An 18661-nucleotide genomic window follows, 5' to 3' on the forward strand; every position below is an offset into this window, starting at 1 on the left:
TTGATATTGCTAATTTTATTTCAGAACTAAATTTTTATGATTCTTTATGTCCTTTCCGTCGATACAATTATCAATTCTTCAACAGTTTGCTAAACTTGGATAATTTTCCATCAATGTAATTCAAGAAATTTCCAACTTTGAATTTTGACCTCGCTTTATTTGCAGGTTCGTCTACTTTTGTTTCTGCAATATCTTGACCCTGTTAAATATACAGTATAGTTAGGTAAAGTCTGAAAATATACATAAGGAACCAGAGAAAGAATTTATTTTGATTCTTTCCTTTCTATTGAAGGTATAAGAAAAGACCGTACATATTGGGATAGTTCAGTATGTTTTTATATGCAATATGCGTCAGTGCAAACATGATAATAATACTAGTAATGAACTATGAATAACTAGAGACTTTAAAGGGCATTTGTCGCTCACCAGTTAGTCTATGTGCATGTTCAACAAAGTCTCGAACAGTGTAGACGAGAACATAATGCATGACAAACATCTCTATTTTGTTGATCTTGTATTGCTGATCTGTCTGTTTAGTGTCCATTTTTTCTTCTATAGTTATTGAACAAAACACAAAAGAGGACAATAAAAAATCATCTAACTTAAGGAGGCTCGCGGGTATAAAAATTTAAGAAGAAAAAAATAAACATTTCTTTTTTCATTGCTAATTTTACTTATTACTTTATTGGTTGTTACTTTATCATATGGTACAAAAATCATTAAAAAAAATCAAATCGTTTTGGCGACAGATAATTTTTAATATGTATATATCATTAAAAATCCTCAAATTATCTCCCTTTGGTGCAAACATGTCATTTTTTGGCATTAAAATTGAAATATCTTTTTTAACTCAACGGTGACCTATATTTTTTTTATTATTATTTTCAAATAAGCTGTACTTAAACTAAAACTTTTGTAAAATTTGAGCGATTTCTGTAATTTAGTTCTTTTTTTTTATTTCGATATTACCTCTCTTTTTCCTACATGTATTAGTTCAACAGAAAAAAAGTACCTTTACAAAAATGTATGCTTCTTTCGAAGGCAGATTGTAAGCGTAAATTGACGGTGACGCCATTTTTTTATTTTATTTTTCTATTAAGTATAAGATCAAGTTCATTTATAGAAAAATATAGCGAAATCCTATATCAAGAAAAAAAAATCGATTTAGACCCGCGAGCCCTTAAGGGCCGAATCACTACTACAAAGAGTGACAGCCTACTAACTATATCGGCAAAATTTGACTTTAAAGAAGAACTTGCTTTGTTGATAATTGCTTAATTTAGTTTCTCTCTTTCTATATAATTTTAAAGATATGAGGCAAAAACACTGGTACTAAAAAATCGTAAAAAATGGGCTGTGACTCTAATGAGAAATCTACTAACGATTTCTACCATGCAGACTTTTGTCATGCTGATAATTTTTGCATTTTAAATTATCTATCTATTTTTTATAGCATTCATGATAATAGACAAACATGAAAAAATTGATAAAATTTGTCATTTAAGGGAAATAACTCCTATAAGAAGTCGTCTGCTAGTATAGACATGTATAAACATTCTAGTCAGTTTTGCTAACGGCTGATTTTCTCTATTTATAACAGTTTTCTAAATAATAGACAGAACTTGCAATTTACCAACTATGTGTTCTATTTTTAGCCATGTCAGCCATCATGGGATGGTTGTCAGGCGGGGTCAACGGACACAATAAAAATAAAATAGATATCCGATGATGATTTTGGCGAAGTTTAGTTAAATTTTCAGAGAAGATTTTTGCAAAAGTTAACGACGACGACGGACGACGACGAAGACGGACGACAGACGCCAAGTGATGATAAAAACTCACTTGACATTTTAGACATAGGGTAGGTTTGCAGGCAGTTATGATTATTTTCTTTAAATATTTAACTGGTTAATACAGTGGAAATTTAACACTCCGATTTTAATAGTTCTTGTCCAACGATGATAAAATAATATTTAGGGTGGGCAGGGTATGCGGAAACACAACTGAGTATTGGTTTTTTTTCGGTTGGCCTAAAAGTAAAACTTCAAAGCCGATGGTAATAACTATGTTTGTTTTTGTTTTTTTAATGCCGTACGGTGGCCTAGCTATAACTGCTTTGATACACTTCATATGAAATTTCAAATTGATGAATAGTTGTTTCATTGGCAATCATAACACATCTCCTTATTTTTATATTCTATGTAAACTATATTTGATGGATAATCTACTTGTGGTATTCTACAAGTTTATGAGTTTTAAGCGTAGAGATGGAGTAAACATACAGTCTGCTCTTCTATGGCATTTTGTACTTTTTGATTCTGGAACTCTCGAACTTGTATTCTTCTGACATTGTCTTTTATTTAATTTTTTTGTAACTGCTAAAAATTAAAATTGAACAAAACTTAAAATAAAATTTTAAACTTTAATTTCCCTCAAACGCTAGACTAAATGCATTAGAATAACATGTGAACTACGTACGGCTTCGAGCAATAGAATCATTCTTTTTATATATATTAGAAATACCTGTCGCTAACGGTCTAAAACGAGAAAAACTAAAACTGCTAAAATGTTACTAATGATTAAGTGTGTGTCACTTTTGGGATCTAGTCCTATTACTTCATATTCTTATTCAATTTTCAACGTTTCTATACTGATATTTCCTTTTTTTTTAACGCAAACACGATGATAGTGAAAAAAGTATAAAACAAAATAAAAACGTAAAATAATGTAAAAAGAAACCATGAAAAATAAACAGAAATAACGCTCAGAGTTCATATGTTATAGGACAATTTTGGGAACTAACCTGAGTTTCTGAGTTTTGAACGCTGGTATCTGGTTCTTTAGTGATGGAATCTACATGAATTGGTACCAGTTGACTGACATCGGTTATAACGATTTCTTTGAAGTAGTTTAAAACGGTGTCGTGTGAGTCTTCACATGATGTTGAACATTCAGGTGTTCTGCTGGAATACACCTTTGGCTTTCTTTCCTTAATGCCATTGACACTTTCAATTTTTTCTTCAGAACCGCTGTTGCGTTTTTTGAATAACTTTCGTAGCCGCAAATTGTCTCTGGATTGGCCTATTTGTTCCTCAGTTGATCGTACATTGATAACGCCATTCCCTTTCTTTTCACTACATTGTCCTTCGGGTGGTTTCCTCTCACGGCTCTTCCCCTTGTGGTTATTCAAATTGACCTTCGGTTTAATTGGCAGTGGAGAAAGTCTTATACGTGGTGACAGTTGCATACCTAAGCCAACATACAGATTGTTTGGTTTATCTGTAAATACAGATTCTAATTTGAAGGGATCAATGTTTGGTTCTTCTTTTATTTTATCTGACAATGGCTTCATTTTTCGGTTACTTTTTCGTTTGGTTTGTTTCCATTTTTTATCGGGATTTTTTTGTTTCTTTCGGTCATCATTTTCAAGAAAATCACATTTCTCTCCAGGACCACGGAGACTTTGTTTGTCATCAGAGTCTTGCTTTAAAGACTCGTGTTTAACATTTTGACCAAGTCTACAATGTTTGCCATCAATGTTCGCCTTTGCAGACCCGCATTTCTTTCTTCGACAAAGCTTATTGTGTTTGCCTTCAATATTCACAGAAATGTTTTTCTCATCAAAACAAATGCTACTACGAGTGTTGTCCGCCTTCTGCTTTATAGATTTCTCTTTATGACCACTTCCATTATGTTTATCTGGATTCCTTATCGTATTATTAGATGCATTTTTAAGGGTAATATGTGTATGGTCAACAGTAAAACTTTCATCTTCTTCCTCTTTTAGAGTTTTTGTGTGTCTTTCAATATCTTGGTGTTTTCTTTCATTATGGCTATCATCTGACGTATTCATTGTATTTTCAGATGATTGTATTCCTTCTGTATTCATCCTAATCGGTGTTTCAAATTCATCATATTTACCCCTAACAAAAATTAACCTTGGACGAGCAACTGGAACTGAACCGTTCTGTGAAGTCAGATTGTCCCATCCAACCATTAATTTATTGTTCTCTTTTTCTTTGACACAATTTTTCTCTGACTAAAATTAGATCAACATAAAATAGTTATGTAACTTTTATAACAGTCGTCTAGAACAGAGCACTAGACATACCCACTATTTATTATTTAGAATTATGTTTATTCAGCTTCCAGTCGTATTAAAAGAGGGTATACTCATATAAATACATGTATATTTATTTTTTAAGCCTGCCAATTGATATATATTTTATCGTGTGTTTTTCTATGTTGTGATGTTATGCTATTGTTTCAGAGAAAGGGAGAAGGTTTGGTACCATTAAAACGTTTAATCCCGCTGCAAATGTTTGCACCTGTCCTAAATCAAGAATCTGATGTACAATAGTTGTCGTTTGTTTATGTAATTTATACTTTTGTTTCTCGTTTCTCGTTTTTTTTTTTTTTTTTATGTAGATTAGACCGTTGGTTTTCCCGTTTGAATGGTTTTACACTAGTAATTTTGGGGCCCTTTATAGCTTGTTGTTCGGGTGAGTGTTGAAGGTCGTACATTGACCTATAATGGTTTACTATTTTAAATTGTTATTTGGATGGAGAGCTATCTCATCGGCACTCATATCACATCTTCCTTTATCTATATAATTACTCTAAATATCAGCCCAACAATGTTACATCTTTTGCGGAACTGAGAAATTCTATTATTTTTTCTCTGGCCAGGATTTAAACTAATGCTACATATATTTATATATATATATAAAAAATTGAGAATGAAAACGGGGGATGTGTAAAAGAGACAAAACCCCGACCATAGAGTATCAAATAGTCCAAGGCCACCAATGGGTCTTAAACACATCGAGATTCACAGCGGAGGCGGACTTCAGCTGGCCCCTTAACAATAATGTGTGATAGTTAAGCGAAAATGGACGTCAAACTAAACTCTAAAACATAAATGAACCAGAACTTATAAAAAATCAATATTTACTCTAGGGTTAGAGGTTCCTAACTTCGGACTGGTAAGCTAGGTATAACATGTTTCGTGGGGTATATATGATACAGTGAATTTGTATAATCAGTGATTATGTAGAATCCCTGAAAATTCAGGGATTATGTAGAATCACTGGGTAGTTTAGGGATTATATATAATCACTAAAATTTTCAGAGATTATACATAATCACTAGAAAAAGCGTCAGGGATTATACATAATAGCTCAAAAGAAGAAAATGTTTTCTTTACAAAGAAAATGAATAAAAGTCAAATGATTTATTCTATCAAATCATATTAAAACATCTTTATAAACATAAATTGTAAATGTTTAGCAAAAGGATAACCTCCATTTTTTAAAATGTTAGGCACAATATATTAAAATGTTAAACACAATATATTAAGATAACATGCTTCACATCTATTTTTACTACAAAATATCCACATTCAAAAAAATAAATCCTTCACATATCAAATCAGAAAAATCCCCCAAAAAGGGAATTAGCAACCTCGAACTTGTTCAAACAAGATACCATGTTTTGTTGCCAGGCGATATTCTTTTTAGACTTTTTGTGAACAATTGTCGTTGAATGTATGTTTTTTTTTTTTTTTTTTGGTTTTCCTTTCCTTTTTTACCATGTTGAATTACAATGAGCATATTACACCAAATGCAAACTCCTTAGTTCTGCCTGTTTTTCTAAACATTTATATGCGTAAATTCTCTCAGTTTGAATTTCTTGTTCATCGGAACAAACAAAAAAACACAAAACCGATGTTTCATAATCTTCTTCTCCCTTTGTTTTACATGTACCACAAATAAATGCTCTGTGAGTTTACAAATAGAACATGAATATCCATTTGGCATTGGCTTTTAACAAACGAGCAATACAAGTAAAGTTATTGCTATGAAGGGAATGTTGATATTATTAATTTTGAAATCTTCAACTTTATCTCGAAACCCAGTGTTGGTTATATCTTTAAGATCATCCTCTGTGTTTAAAAGCAAAATTATTTCATTGGGCAAAGAATGTGAAAGATTAAAAGGATAATGTGTCTATATTAATTTTTATTATCAAACAAAGGATCCTTAAATTATTGATAAGCCCTGTTATCATATTAGGGAATTTGAAGAATAATTATTAAAATGTTCAGTGATTATGTAAAATCACTGGTCATTTTGAGGGATTATATATAATTACTAATGATTTTAGTGATTCTACATATTCCCTGAAAAATCAGGGATTCTACATAAACCCTGATTATACAAATTCACTGTAACATATATAGCCCTCTTACGTAATTACTCTAAATATCAGCATAACAATGCTCTCCTCTAAGGCTTGTCTGGATCCGATCGCATGTTATTTGGATATCGAGACAAAACCGCCTGTACTGTGTCCAGCACCTTTAGACCACTCGGCCATCCACACTGAACTGAGTTGTAACACAGTATATTATATGATACATTAGCCACGAAGGTGGAATTGATTGCAGATAAACTAAATTGTCTAACTCTATTTCTGTACTAAAAATCTGTAGTACTGAAAATTTACTTTTAATAAATAAATGTTCAGTACTATTTTGTTACTTTAAAATTATTGTAATATTTAGGTACCTGTATTTTACAGTACTTATTTTTGGTTACTACCGTTACATTTTCATCATTTTAAAAGTTTTTCTATTTCAAATCTTTTAAAATTATGATTTTCAAACATGGAATATTGTATTATTTTTGTACAAAAATATTTAGTACAAATCATGTACTGCAAAATACAAGTAGCTAAATATTAAAATAATTTTAAAGTAAAAAAATAGTATTAAATATTAAAAGTAAATTTCCAGTACTACATATTTTTAGTACAGAAATAGCACCCATGCAAAAGTAGCTGTGTAAGCAAGTGACAAATCTACGACAAATGACAATAACACTAAAAGATACCGTCTCCATGCATTGATGTTTCATTCATAACTATTACAATGGTGATGTAAAATGAAGTATTATTCTAAAAAATGTTTGGAATGATTGCCAATGCATGTATTAATTTTTTGCTTAAATGTGATCGATTGTTTGTGATATCGTACTTTATTTAGCCTGTTGGCTTTTTTTTTATTTGAGCGTCTCTGACACAGTACAGAGTCCCAGATTTGTAGACGAAACGCAGGTCTGTTGTGCAACATTTTATTCCTGGTATCTATGATGAGTTTATATTACATAGATTAAGTTTATATGCTTTATATTTTATTTCTTGCACCATCCATGTAAACCATAGTGGATCATAGTAAGTTTTTGCTGCTACCATATAAGAATAATGAGGTGTGTTATGATTGCAAATGAGACAACTATCTACTTAAGTCCATATGAATAGGATGAAAGAAATAATGGGCTACTTTTTTCAAATGATTTGTGTTTTGTTCAATCATTTAAATGTAATGAAAGCGAAAAAGTGAAATAATAATTCGCTGTTGGTGTTAACAAAATATTTGTTCCGGCATGACATTTGTTCCGCTAAGGAAATATATATGTTCCCCCGGAATTAATATCACAGAAAATATGTTCCAGCACTGTAAAATTTGTTCCGGAACTAATTTTATGACCAAATGTGAAATAAGTTCCGGAACAAAAATCATAGTTCCATGAATTTTGTTCCAATTCATATTTAAGAGTTTTTAAAAAGTTAAATAAATTCCTGTGATATAAGTTTTAAATGAACATGTACATATTAGGCGAGTGACTTTAACCATAAAATTAAATTTTTAATGCACCTACCTAACACACGGCTAAATTATATATCATTTGAAAGCTATCCATCTGTACTATCTGTTTTGCCCGGTCGTAAAAAAAATCGTACGGTGCAATTTCCGTCAAATCAAGATCAAAAGCCAAGGACGAATAAGCGCATATTTTCTAAGATTTCAGCCTGATTGCATAATATGACTTTTATCTACTAAATTCACATATGCAAACAATTTAAACTTTTAGCAGAGAGATTAACAGTCATTATTCAAATGCATTTTTTAATATTTAAAGCGTGTTTTTGACAGAGAGCACATGTTCCTGAAATTCGAGTGAAAGTTAACAAAATGTGTGAAAACCCAAATTTTTCTTTCTGGTGCAAATGCTAATCAATTAAAACTAAGTAAAACCCTGCAATGACTATCAAAGAAGTTTTTGACATCATAAAATTCCCTAAAATTATGCTTACTTCTAATCAAACAGCAAATCATAACAACGCATACAGTTGCCCAAAATACCGCCATCTGCGAAAAAGCAGCTTTTAAGCATTTCTTCCTATTTAAACATTGTATGTGGTCAATATCAGATTTAATAAACAAATTCTTAAGAATCTGAAAAAATTAGAGTAAAAAAAATATGTGCGCGAATCATCTTATTGGTTGAAATAAAAGGGGTGAAACTAAGAGATTGCAATCTGCATTGTAACTACCAGACTGAAATAAACATATTTCGACTTTTCTAATTGTTTGATTTGAAGCTTCATTATAAATATTGATGTAGTGAAAAGACCTTTTAATTTATGTAATGTGAATTGAAACTTTAGACCAAAATAAATAGAAAATAAATTGATGAAAATTGAAATTTCAAAGAATTTCAAAAACTAGTAAACACATTATAAAACTTGACTACTTGATTGCTTAAATTGCGTTGTTCATTGTTTACATGCATTAATTCATCAAATAAGAATAATTTTGAAGAAAAAATATCCATTAATACGCAACGATTCTAGTTACAACTAGACTTTAGACTTCCTGAATAGCTTGAATGACTAGTTCATTTTTCATACGAGGATGACTTCATGCAAGAGTTTCTGATGACGACTGAAAAGAAGCTATCATTATCTTGAAACTTCACTTTCCATTATATAGATGATGTCATCTCACTGAATAGTGCAAAATTGAAATTGAAAATAAAAGACTCAACAGATATAGTTTACTCTATCACGTATCTTGAAATCGATGATGAGGGTTGGTTGAGAACAAGTTTCACGACAAAAGAGATGAGCATAAAACAACCCATAAAAACACCCCTTACTCCAAATTATAAACTTTTCATTCCTATGTAACAACATTATAGCAACGCCTGGATATCTATACTACTAAAGGAGGAGACCGATTTCATTGAGCCTCAACTCCTCTGAAATAAAGGCAACTATAGTATACCGCTATTCAATAGTCATCAATCGATTTACTAGTAACTGAAATAAATCTTGGTCACAAAGCAAAAACTAGAAAAACGCATCAACTATAAGAGGAACACAACGATATAACAGAAACACAGAACTGCTACAAAAATAAACGCCAACATACAAAGAAACAGATTATTCGATACCAACTGCCATATGCCTGACTTGGTACAGGACATTTGAAGAAAAATGGTGGTTTAAACATGTTTTAAACCAGAGTTCAAATGCAAAGTTGAAATCATGCCTTTGAAAATTTCATGGACGCCACTACGAGTTGGTTGACAATTATGAGAGATCTGTTTCGCCAGATGACGACTGATAAGTTCCATCGACGTAACAAAATTGCCGTCATTTCTGCCGTGAATGTCATCAACCGAATAAGGCTTGGCACCGAGTTTGGCAATACATGAGCCACAAGACTGGTAAAAGAGAGCCGTGGTGTAGTGGTCAGTGCATCAGACTACTAACACAAAGGTTCCTGGTTCGATTCCCGTTCCGTGATGAAAATTTCAGGGACTGAATTTTCGGCTCTTCCTTGACACCATTTGTGAGTATGGTCTTGAGGAAACGATGAAAGTCCGTCGGAAGGGGACGATAAATGGCTGACACGTGTTAAAAGAGAGCCATATCTCTTGCACGTTAAACACACCTTTGTAGATTTCGAAAAAGAGCAGGATAATGCCGCTACAAGGCAGCACTCGCACCTGCAAAGTGGAAAGCGATTAATTTAAGTTGCAAAACTTAAATTCCCAATCCACTATAAATAAATATGTTTAAACTAAGACGGGTGTCACATGTGGAACATGATCAGCCTACCCTTCGGGAGCCCCTGAGTTCACTCAAAATTTTTTTGGGGGGGTTGTGTAACTCAATCTGTAGTTTTATATGTTGTGTTTTGTATACTGTTGCTTGTCTTGTTCGTTTTTTGCCCGGCTTTGTCAGTTCGTTTTTAATTATGAGTTTGATATCCCTTTGATATATTTCGTCACTATTCAAGTAGTAAAAGGTTTAAAAATTATAGATCAGTGTAGCTAAATGTATCATGATAACGATTTGGTTCTATATATATATCACCGTGAGCAAATTAAGTTGTTTTCGCGGATATTTGTCTTATTGCGATAAAATTCTTCACTTTACTTTGAGGTGATTTTTTGGCCGATTTTCATTACTGCAAGTTAATGTCTTTAAAGTAAAATAATACCAAAGGGACAATCAATATCTCAAACCATGAATCAAATAAAGTTAATTAAAACAGTCCAAAAAACACAGCATACCATGAAAACAAACACTCCTAAAACAGCGAATGATCTTATGAGGTCAGGGAGGGTATTAAACTTTTTCATTTTGTTATTTCACAACTGCTTATAGTGTTTTACATACACAATGACATGCATTTGTATTTTTAAAGCTTATGTAGAAAATGCTCAAAGCATCTTTTATTCAATTAATTAAAGCGATTAAACTTCTAAACACATTTAATATGACTTACTATAACACGATTTTAAACTAAACAAGAAGCAGCCGCATTTTATTTAGTTCGTTTACATCCCGCTTTAGACAACCAAGTGTTTCTAAACAAGGTTACTTATTTCAATGTTGCCTACGATTTAGTCGCAAAGTAATGTTTGCATTTAAACATGATTACAAAAAGTAAAAAAGTTTGACTTCTTAAAAAACATATTTTAACCTCAATTACCTCACATATTTTCTTTTCTTACTTTAAATACCCCTTCTTTTATTATGGAAAATCATTCTTCTCCCTGATATTCACAATACGCGATGTGCTATTTTAACATAGATTAACAAAATGATCGCTATTTGCAGATGGCAGATTTTTGGGCAACTGCAAACACTTCAATAGAAGGCTGTTCCATGAACATTAATCAATAATTGCATCTTAAAACAATCTAATTAAAACCCGATCTCTCATCGCTCCTGTTTCTGATATGTCGCGTGGGAGATCTAACGAAACCCGCTTTGATGTCACATGTGAGGGACCTCGTAGGTGTCTTTTTCGACCAATGAAATTGAGTCTTCCACGATCTTGGAAGTTTAACGTAAGGCAAAGGGATGTAACTCATTTTATTTACGACGAAATCGTCAGTCATAATAATTCATAAACTTTTTTGATTGGCTTATTAATAGGTCGTCAACTCATTTGCATATCTTTATAAATTCATGAATTTTAGTTCACTCACATGTGACCTCAAAGCCGGTTTCGTTAGATCTCCCACGCGACATATCAGAAACAGGAGCGATGAGAGATCGGTTTTTAATTAGATTGATCTTAAAATTACAAAACAAATATTCCTTGACCTAAAACATATACATTTATCTATTTTTTTAGCATACAAATATCGATTCCCCAAGATATATTTTGCTTTTTGGATAATTTTCCATTTTTTTTTTAGAATTTGTGATAAATTTCAATTTTCGGGAAATTTTGCGCATCGAATCTCTTATTTTTTGTTTGATTTGGAAATTATTTATCATGTTCCATAAAGTTCATATGATCTTTTGGAAAATTTTATGGTACAAGAATTAGAAAATGGCGTTTTATTTAGTAATCGCAAAAATTAGAATGTTTTTTCATGACCTTTGACCTTGATTTAACAAAAATTGCACCGTACGATTTTTTTACGACCGGGCAAAACAGAAAGTACAGATTAACAGCTTTCGAATGATATATAATACAGCCGTGTGTTAGGTGGGTGCATTAAAGTCGTTAACTAAGCGTCTTTTTGAAATAAGTCACTCGCCTATATCTCATAGAAGTCAATGAATAAGTTCCGCTCAAACCTATTTTCGAGGAAAATAAGTACCTTTGCAACATAATTGCACAGCAAAACATTTTTTTGTTACACTTAAATTATAATGCAATCTAAATTGAGTGTGCTTGAATGGGATACATTTGACGCAATTGAAGGCATGACTGTACATAGGATGAAGATAAGAAATAAGAGCGATGGTAATGTATCATAATTGTATTTATGTTGTATGTGGTATTCCTCCTTGGTTTCTGTTAACTGGCACGGTCCTGTGTTCTAGTCTTTTTCTGAATGATTTTTATGGTATTCCTCTTTGGTTTCTGTTAACTGGAACGGTCCTGTGTTCTAGTCTTTTTCTGAATGATTTTTATGGTATTCCTCTTTGGTTTCTGTTAACTGGAACGGCCCTTTGTTCTAGTCTTTTTCTGAATGATTTTTATGGTATTCCTCTTTGGTTTCTGTTAACTGGAACGGCCCTTTGTTCTAGTCTTTTTCTGAATGATTTTTATGGTATTCCTCTTTGGTTTCTGTTAACTGGAACGGCCCTTTGTTCTAGTCTTTTTCTGAATGATTTTTATGGTATTCCTCCTTGGTTTCTGTTAACTGGAACGGCCCTTTGTTCTAGTCTTTTTCTGAATGATTTTTATGGTATTCCTCTTTGGTTTCTGTTAACTGGAACGGCCCTTTGTTCTAGTCTTTTTCTGAATGATTTTTATGGTATTCCTCTTTGGTTTCTGTTAACTGGAACGGCCCTTTGTTCTAGTCTTTTTATGAATGATTTTTATGGTATTCCTCTTTGGTTTCTGTTAACTGGAACGGCCCTTTGTTCTAGTCTTTTTCTGAATGATTTTTATGGTATTCCTCTTTGGTTTCTGTTAACTGGAACGGCCCTTTGTTCTAGTCTTTTTCTGAATGATTTTTATGGTATTCCTCTTTGGTTTCTGTTAACTGGAACGGCCCTTTGTTCTAGTCTTTTTATGAATGATTTTTATGGTATTCCTCTTTGGTTTCTGTTAACTGGAACGGCCCTTTGTTCTAGTCTTTTTCTGAATGATTTTTATGGTATTCCTCTTTGGTTTCTGTTAACTGGAACGGCCCTTTGTTCTAGTCTTTTTCTGAATGATTTTTATGGTATTCCTCTTTGGTTTCTGTTAACTGGAACGGCCCTTTGTTCTAGTCTTTTTCTGAATGATTTTTATGGTATTCCTCTTTGGTTTCTGTTAACTGGAACGGCCCTTTGTTCTAGTCTTTTTCTGAATGATTTTTATGGTATTCCTCTTTGGTTTCTGTTAACTGGAACGGCCCTTTGTTCTAGTCTTTTTCTGAATGATTTTTATGGTATTCCTCTTTGGTTTCTGTTAACTGGAACGGCCCTTTGTTCTAGTCTTTTTCTGAATGATTTTTATGGTATTCCTCTTTGGTTTCTGTTAACTGGAACGGCCCTTTGTTCTAGTCTTTTTCTGAATGATTTTTATGGTATTCCTCTTTGGTTTCTGTTAACTGGAACGGCCCTTTGTTCTAGTCTTTTTATGAATGATTTTTCTTATTCTACTCTATTCTGGATCAAAAGTGTCATTTTGATATTTTTTTACGGAGTATATAATTAAACATTTGCTATATGCCACAGGATCTGAATTTGATGATTTACACTTTCCACTTACTATATTATTGATATAATACCTATTTTTATAATGCACTTGAATGATAACTTAAAACTCACTGATGACAAATGCTCAGTATATAAGATAACTTGTTTAACCAGTGGAACATAATTCACAGACAAAAAGGAACTTATTTCACCAGGTGAGGAACAAATCTCACAAACCCAGAATTTATTTCACCAGGTAAGGAACAAATCTCATAAACCTGGAACTAATTTCACCAAGTAGGGAACAATTTTCACCAAACTGGTACTTATATCACCAGGTAAAGTGTGGAACTTATTTCATAGAGATGGAACAAATTATATATAAATCATCTGTAAAAAAGTTCTCCCAGAACATATTTCCTGTGATATTAGTTCCACTGGAACTTTTATCACAGGAACAAATTTTAGCTCACATTAGCAGCTACTATGGCTCAATTTTTATCAAAATAAGATAAGAAACATTGATGATGAATTATTCACTTGCATTCGTATTTATGTGAACTTGACTTTAACTGGCCCCTTATAGCTAAGGATGGATATACAACGCATGAATGGTGCGTTTTCAGTTATTTAAAGGAAAAGAAATGTCAACATTGGAAGTAAAACAAAGATTAATCGTTCGATTGACTGATTAAATCCACAGAAAATCATGCTTATACAGGTAAAAACGATGATTAACATATATTTGTAATCTATAATATGAAATTAAACCGACCTAGAAAAATCAAATTGCACGAGTTCATTATCTATTTATATCTATATTTATGTTTATATCGCTTATATGACCACAGGCGGATTTAGAGGGGGCCAGGGGTCAGGGGTCCCCTTTTCTGGGAAAAATTTGGTTGATTATATAGGTAATCACTGAAGTATAACCGAAGCGGACCCCCTCTTAGGCAGTCAGTGGGCACCCACTTATGAATATTTCTGGATCCGCCACTGATGACCATCTGAGGTTTTCGGAGGTCATTTCGATAGTTAATTAGATGGCGTCTAGACTAAAATACACACGAAACAAAGCTACATATTATCGAGCCTATTACCTTTAAATTGTTTATTTTATACTTTTTACAATTTTGAGAAATGTTTTAAATTGTTACGAATCAAATATGAGAATTTAAGTCAAATTGGTGAACATGAATTTGACAGCTAGAGACCCTATAATTAAACTGACAATAGTTTTGTTTATGAGCGTACAATCTGAAAATAACTTTGTTCTGACTGGTACTAAATATTAAACCAGATAGTCAAAGTATGATCTTACCTCTTTCTTTTCTTTCTCATAGAAATGAAATGATTTTGCCTCCCTATCGATGACTCCCAAGCCAGATCCCGGAGTAGGTTCTCCTATACCCGACGATACAACCTGTATGAGAAAAAAAAACAATATGAAGTGATAATCTTTTCCAAGTCATATAATTATCAAGTTCTTCAGAGTTTATTTGTTTTAAATACTCTAAATATTTATATTTAAAGTAATAGTATATGTGTGTGTAGTCATACTAGCGACTAGTCTTTTCTATGATTGTAAGTTTGTAAACAATAAGTCTGGGAAAATATATGCAATTGAAAACCACCGGTTATTAGAATGTTCCTATTCCTTTGGATATTTATTTTTTCATCATACAAAGGTTTAACGCAATTCTTCACTAAAACTATTTTAATACTTACTTTTACCAATTCCTTCTTTGAAAAGTCATTGGTTCCCTGTAATTACAAAAAATAAGATATAGATGTCCTAATTTGTTTCTATTTTAAGCATAGTACAATATAAGACATTTGATAAGACAATAACAAAAGGAAACAATAATAGTCTAGAGTACATACAAAGAAATGAAAAAGCAGTTTAAACACTGGATTTTCTAGCTGCATTGAAGACCAACTGGTGGCCTCAGACTGTTCGGGTTGTCTCTTTGACATGCACATTCCCCATTTCCATACTCACTTTTTAAACTTCATAAACTACATATATAATAAATATATATATTCCCTCCTTCACAAGTACACCCTAAAATAAAATTTGCATTGTAATGGATATTTACCATAACCGGAAAAGCCACTAAGGGACGGTGCTGCATGGCAAGGTGGGAGATAGACTCACATGGTTTACATGAATGATAAATATATATTTTTTTACAGTGATATTATGAGGAGATGCACAAACCTTGTAGGTCATTTTCTGATATTAACCGATAACAAAAAAAGGATAGATGATATATTTCATTGACTTTGAATATGACACTGTTGGAACAAAATAAAATAAATCCTAAAAGTAAGATAAATAAGATAACTTTTGGATGTATCAAAATCAAAAACATAACCGCCTATGGTTCGTGAATGTAGTTTGGCTAATGAAGTGCTAGAAAATTAAAACTAGTCACATAAACTTGTGATGAACTTGAATATTTGTTGGTGTAGTCATAGTTGTTTTTTTTTTTTTTTTTTTTAGTTTGGGACCGGGGTCGTTCTGAAGACATTTTTGTTTATCTCAAGATTGCAAGTTGTTGCCTTGTAAATATACTATTGTGATTTTATGAGTTGCATGCCAGTGTTTTATTTGAATCGTGGATTTTTTTTTGTGCGCTTTTAAAAGTAATATGTCAATTTCTGCAATCGCAGAACATTCAGAAGTCATTAAAAGTCATTCGATACACGCTAAAAATCCCTTTACTGGCCTTAATCCACAAGAAAACAATTATACTAGATATATACATCGATACGCTGATCCTAGTTGCAAACGTTAAGCATCAGAACAGTCTACTGCAAATACTAGTTTCTATAAACAGTAATTTTGCTTTCTGGAATTCACTAGACCACAAGACATCCTCGGCCCTTCTTCTTTCAATCAGTTAAAAAAAACAACGAGACAAAGTCGATACACTTATATAAATTTTGATCAGTTTCTAAAAAATTATGTTAATGCTTTTATTTCATTTTGACATAAACTTAATAGTATTAATAATATTATTGTCCTTTTGAAATTATTCATTAATTAATACAATGCATGTTTGCGATGAACAACGTGTAGCTAGTATATATCAGTACAATATTGAATACACCGCTGTACGATGTAGATGCACAATGTTCACGCCTATTATGCCAAAAAACTTTTAAACTTGAACGCGCCAAGAGTAAATAACGGCTTAAATTACTTACATTCTCTGTCATCCTAACAGCTAGTCAAACCGACTGCCGCACTATACGATGTACATTTGTACCAATAGTAACGTTGATGACGTCTTGACAACGTCTGTTCTATAAGTTGTGGTCTATTTTCTGTCTATATTTTGGGCTTAATGCCATATATTAAGGCTAAACTATTTTCTGTTGCAATTAGTTTGAGGTTAAACTTAGTTTGACTGGACTATATATATTTAATCCCGCTGATCGAATCGTTTTAAGTCTAAAAGCTGAAATGTTTAACGTAATCGCGGATTGATTGATGTTCATTGACAATGATACCACATCTACTGATTTTATATTCTGTTTCTAAAATAGAGGATTCGGGTGAATCCACACCTTCCCATTGGAATTCTCCAAATAAGGTACAAAAGCTCTTTTTAGTGTACATGGTATGTATATCAACAATATAGAAAATATACATAAGAAACACATTTTGAATCTTTTTAAAAGTTACATGTAAGCAAATTTCAATATAGACTGAGTCAGAAACTTGGAATATGGACTACTAAGAACAAATATTAAAATCTCAGAGTAGAGTATCAAGTAATGGTAAGGATTTTGATGAACTGACCTCTATTATAACAGCTTCAGTATAAAGAAAATATTAACTTTATTCAAGAAAAATATAAAAATAACTTTAACATCATAGAGTATACACAATAAAACAAAAAAAACTGTGTACTCATGTTTAGAAATTACTTTTAAATTATATATGTATAGTGAATTTAAAAAGATTATTAAAACAATTTTATTATAGGCAGCAATTGCCAAATTGTTAATTTTCAGTTTAGAATTTTGAAATAAATCTGAGACTACTAGTCTCAAAATAAATGTATAAAGTTTACTAGATCATGTATAGCCTTCGAAGCTCGGGAATTTAAAAAATAAAGATTGTTAGACTGGTAAGCATTTAACCTATTGAAATCTAAATTTCAAAATAAAAAAAATGACACCAACATCTATTTGCGTGAATGAACCCGACAAGGTCACAGTCTGTCGCTGGGTTCGACTGAAACATAAAAAAGGGGGGGTGATAAAGAAACACGTTAATAACTGTTTCAACTTGTGGTCCCTAATTTAAAGTAGTCTTTTTTCTAATTGCAAAAATGATTAAAAAAAATATATATATATATATCACCATTTATTGCATATTATGATTTATAACCCCACGTTAATCTGTCTGGAAGAAATTCCGCGGGAAATGATTATGTCCCCTTTCCGAAGCTCTTCTGGTTGACTCAGGACAAATGCACTTTGCTTACTGCGTGGAAGACAATATTGAAAAAACAACGGGAAGTAAAAGCTACTGTTTGTAAACATACATATCCACGCTTATTTAACACAGAAATCAAGTAGTTGTTTATCCCAATAAAGAAATGGAAACAGATATGAATGAAACAGGTGTCGGAATTGGAAGTTTGTCGCTTCTGACTTTGGCAGATTTGGCAATTGCATTACAAGACCAAGGGGAAGACCATAACTATGCCCGAAATTATGATGTTCCACAAACTTTAGATGAACAATGTTTACGAGTGAAAGAAAAAGATCACAATTATTCTTCATGTAGTAGAACAGAGCTTAGAGGAAGAGCAAAATACAACCTGAAACGATGTTCATCTGAAGAAAATTTAACAACCGTCTCTACCTCAGGCTCAGACAATGAAAAATTACCAGTTAATGACTTCTCCCTTATTTCTAAAAAGAGCCATTCATGTGAACAGGTTGTCACTGAAGCCTCAGCGTACAAATCAAGAGTCTCGTTAGGTGACGGGGAAACTACAAATAAGTTTTGCAGTTCATGGCCAAAAGAAAACAATTTCAAAGACTTTATGAATGATAACAAGGCAAAAGACATTGACACAGGTCAGCTTTTCAGTCAGCAGACTGTTTGTGACCATACTTATGCTCG

General features: G+C 32.2%; 1 protein-coding gene across 1 annotated transcript; it reads right to left on the reverse strand.

Annotated features, from left to right (window-relative positions):
- Window positions 1–16821, reverse strand: LOC143084929 (uncharacterized). Its single transcript, XM_076261010.1, has 5 exons — window positions 16726–16821; window positions 15241–15276; window positions 14834–14935; window positions 2804–4039; window positions 1–199 (listed from the first exon to the last, which is right to left on the reverse strand). Exons 1-5 carry the CDS (start codon window positions 16735–16737, stop codon window positions 71–73), a joined length of 1515 nt encoding a protein of 504 aa, XP_076117125.1. The 5' UTR covers window positions 16738–16821; the 3' UTR covers window positions 1–70.
- Between the last annotated feature and the right edge of the window lie 1840 nt (window positions 16822–18661).

This window comes from Mytilus galloprovincialis, chromosome 8 (genome assembly GCF_965363235.1).
Source record: "Mytilus galloprovincialis chromosome 8, xbMytGall1.hap1.1, whole genome shotgun sequence".
Lineage (NCBI taxonomy): Eukaryota > Metazoa > Mollusca > Bivalvia > Mytilida > Mytilidae > Mytilus > Mytilus galloprovincialis.

What these genes read in the sequence shown, in the direction of transcription:
- LOC143084929 (XM_076261010.1), bottom strand. An exon ending in ATGAGAAAGAAAAGAAAGAG is followed by an intron (nt 4,040 to 14,833) that starts GTAAGATCATAC and finishes ATCTAATTTTAG; the next exon opens with TCAGAGAAAAATTGTGTCAA. An exon ending in TTCAAAACTCAGAAACTCAG is followed by an intron (nt 200 to 2,803) that starts GTTAGTTCCCAA and finishes TATATTTAACAG; the next exon opens with GGTCAAGATATTGCAGAAAC.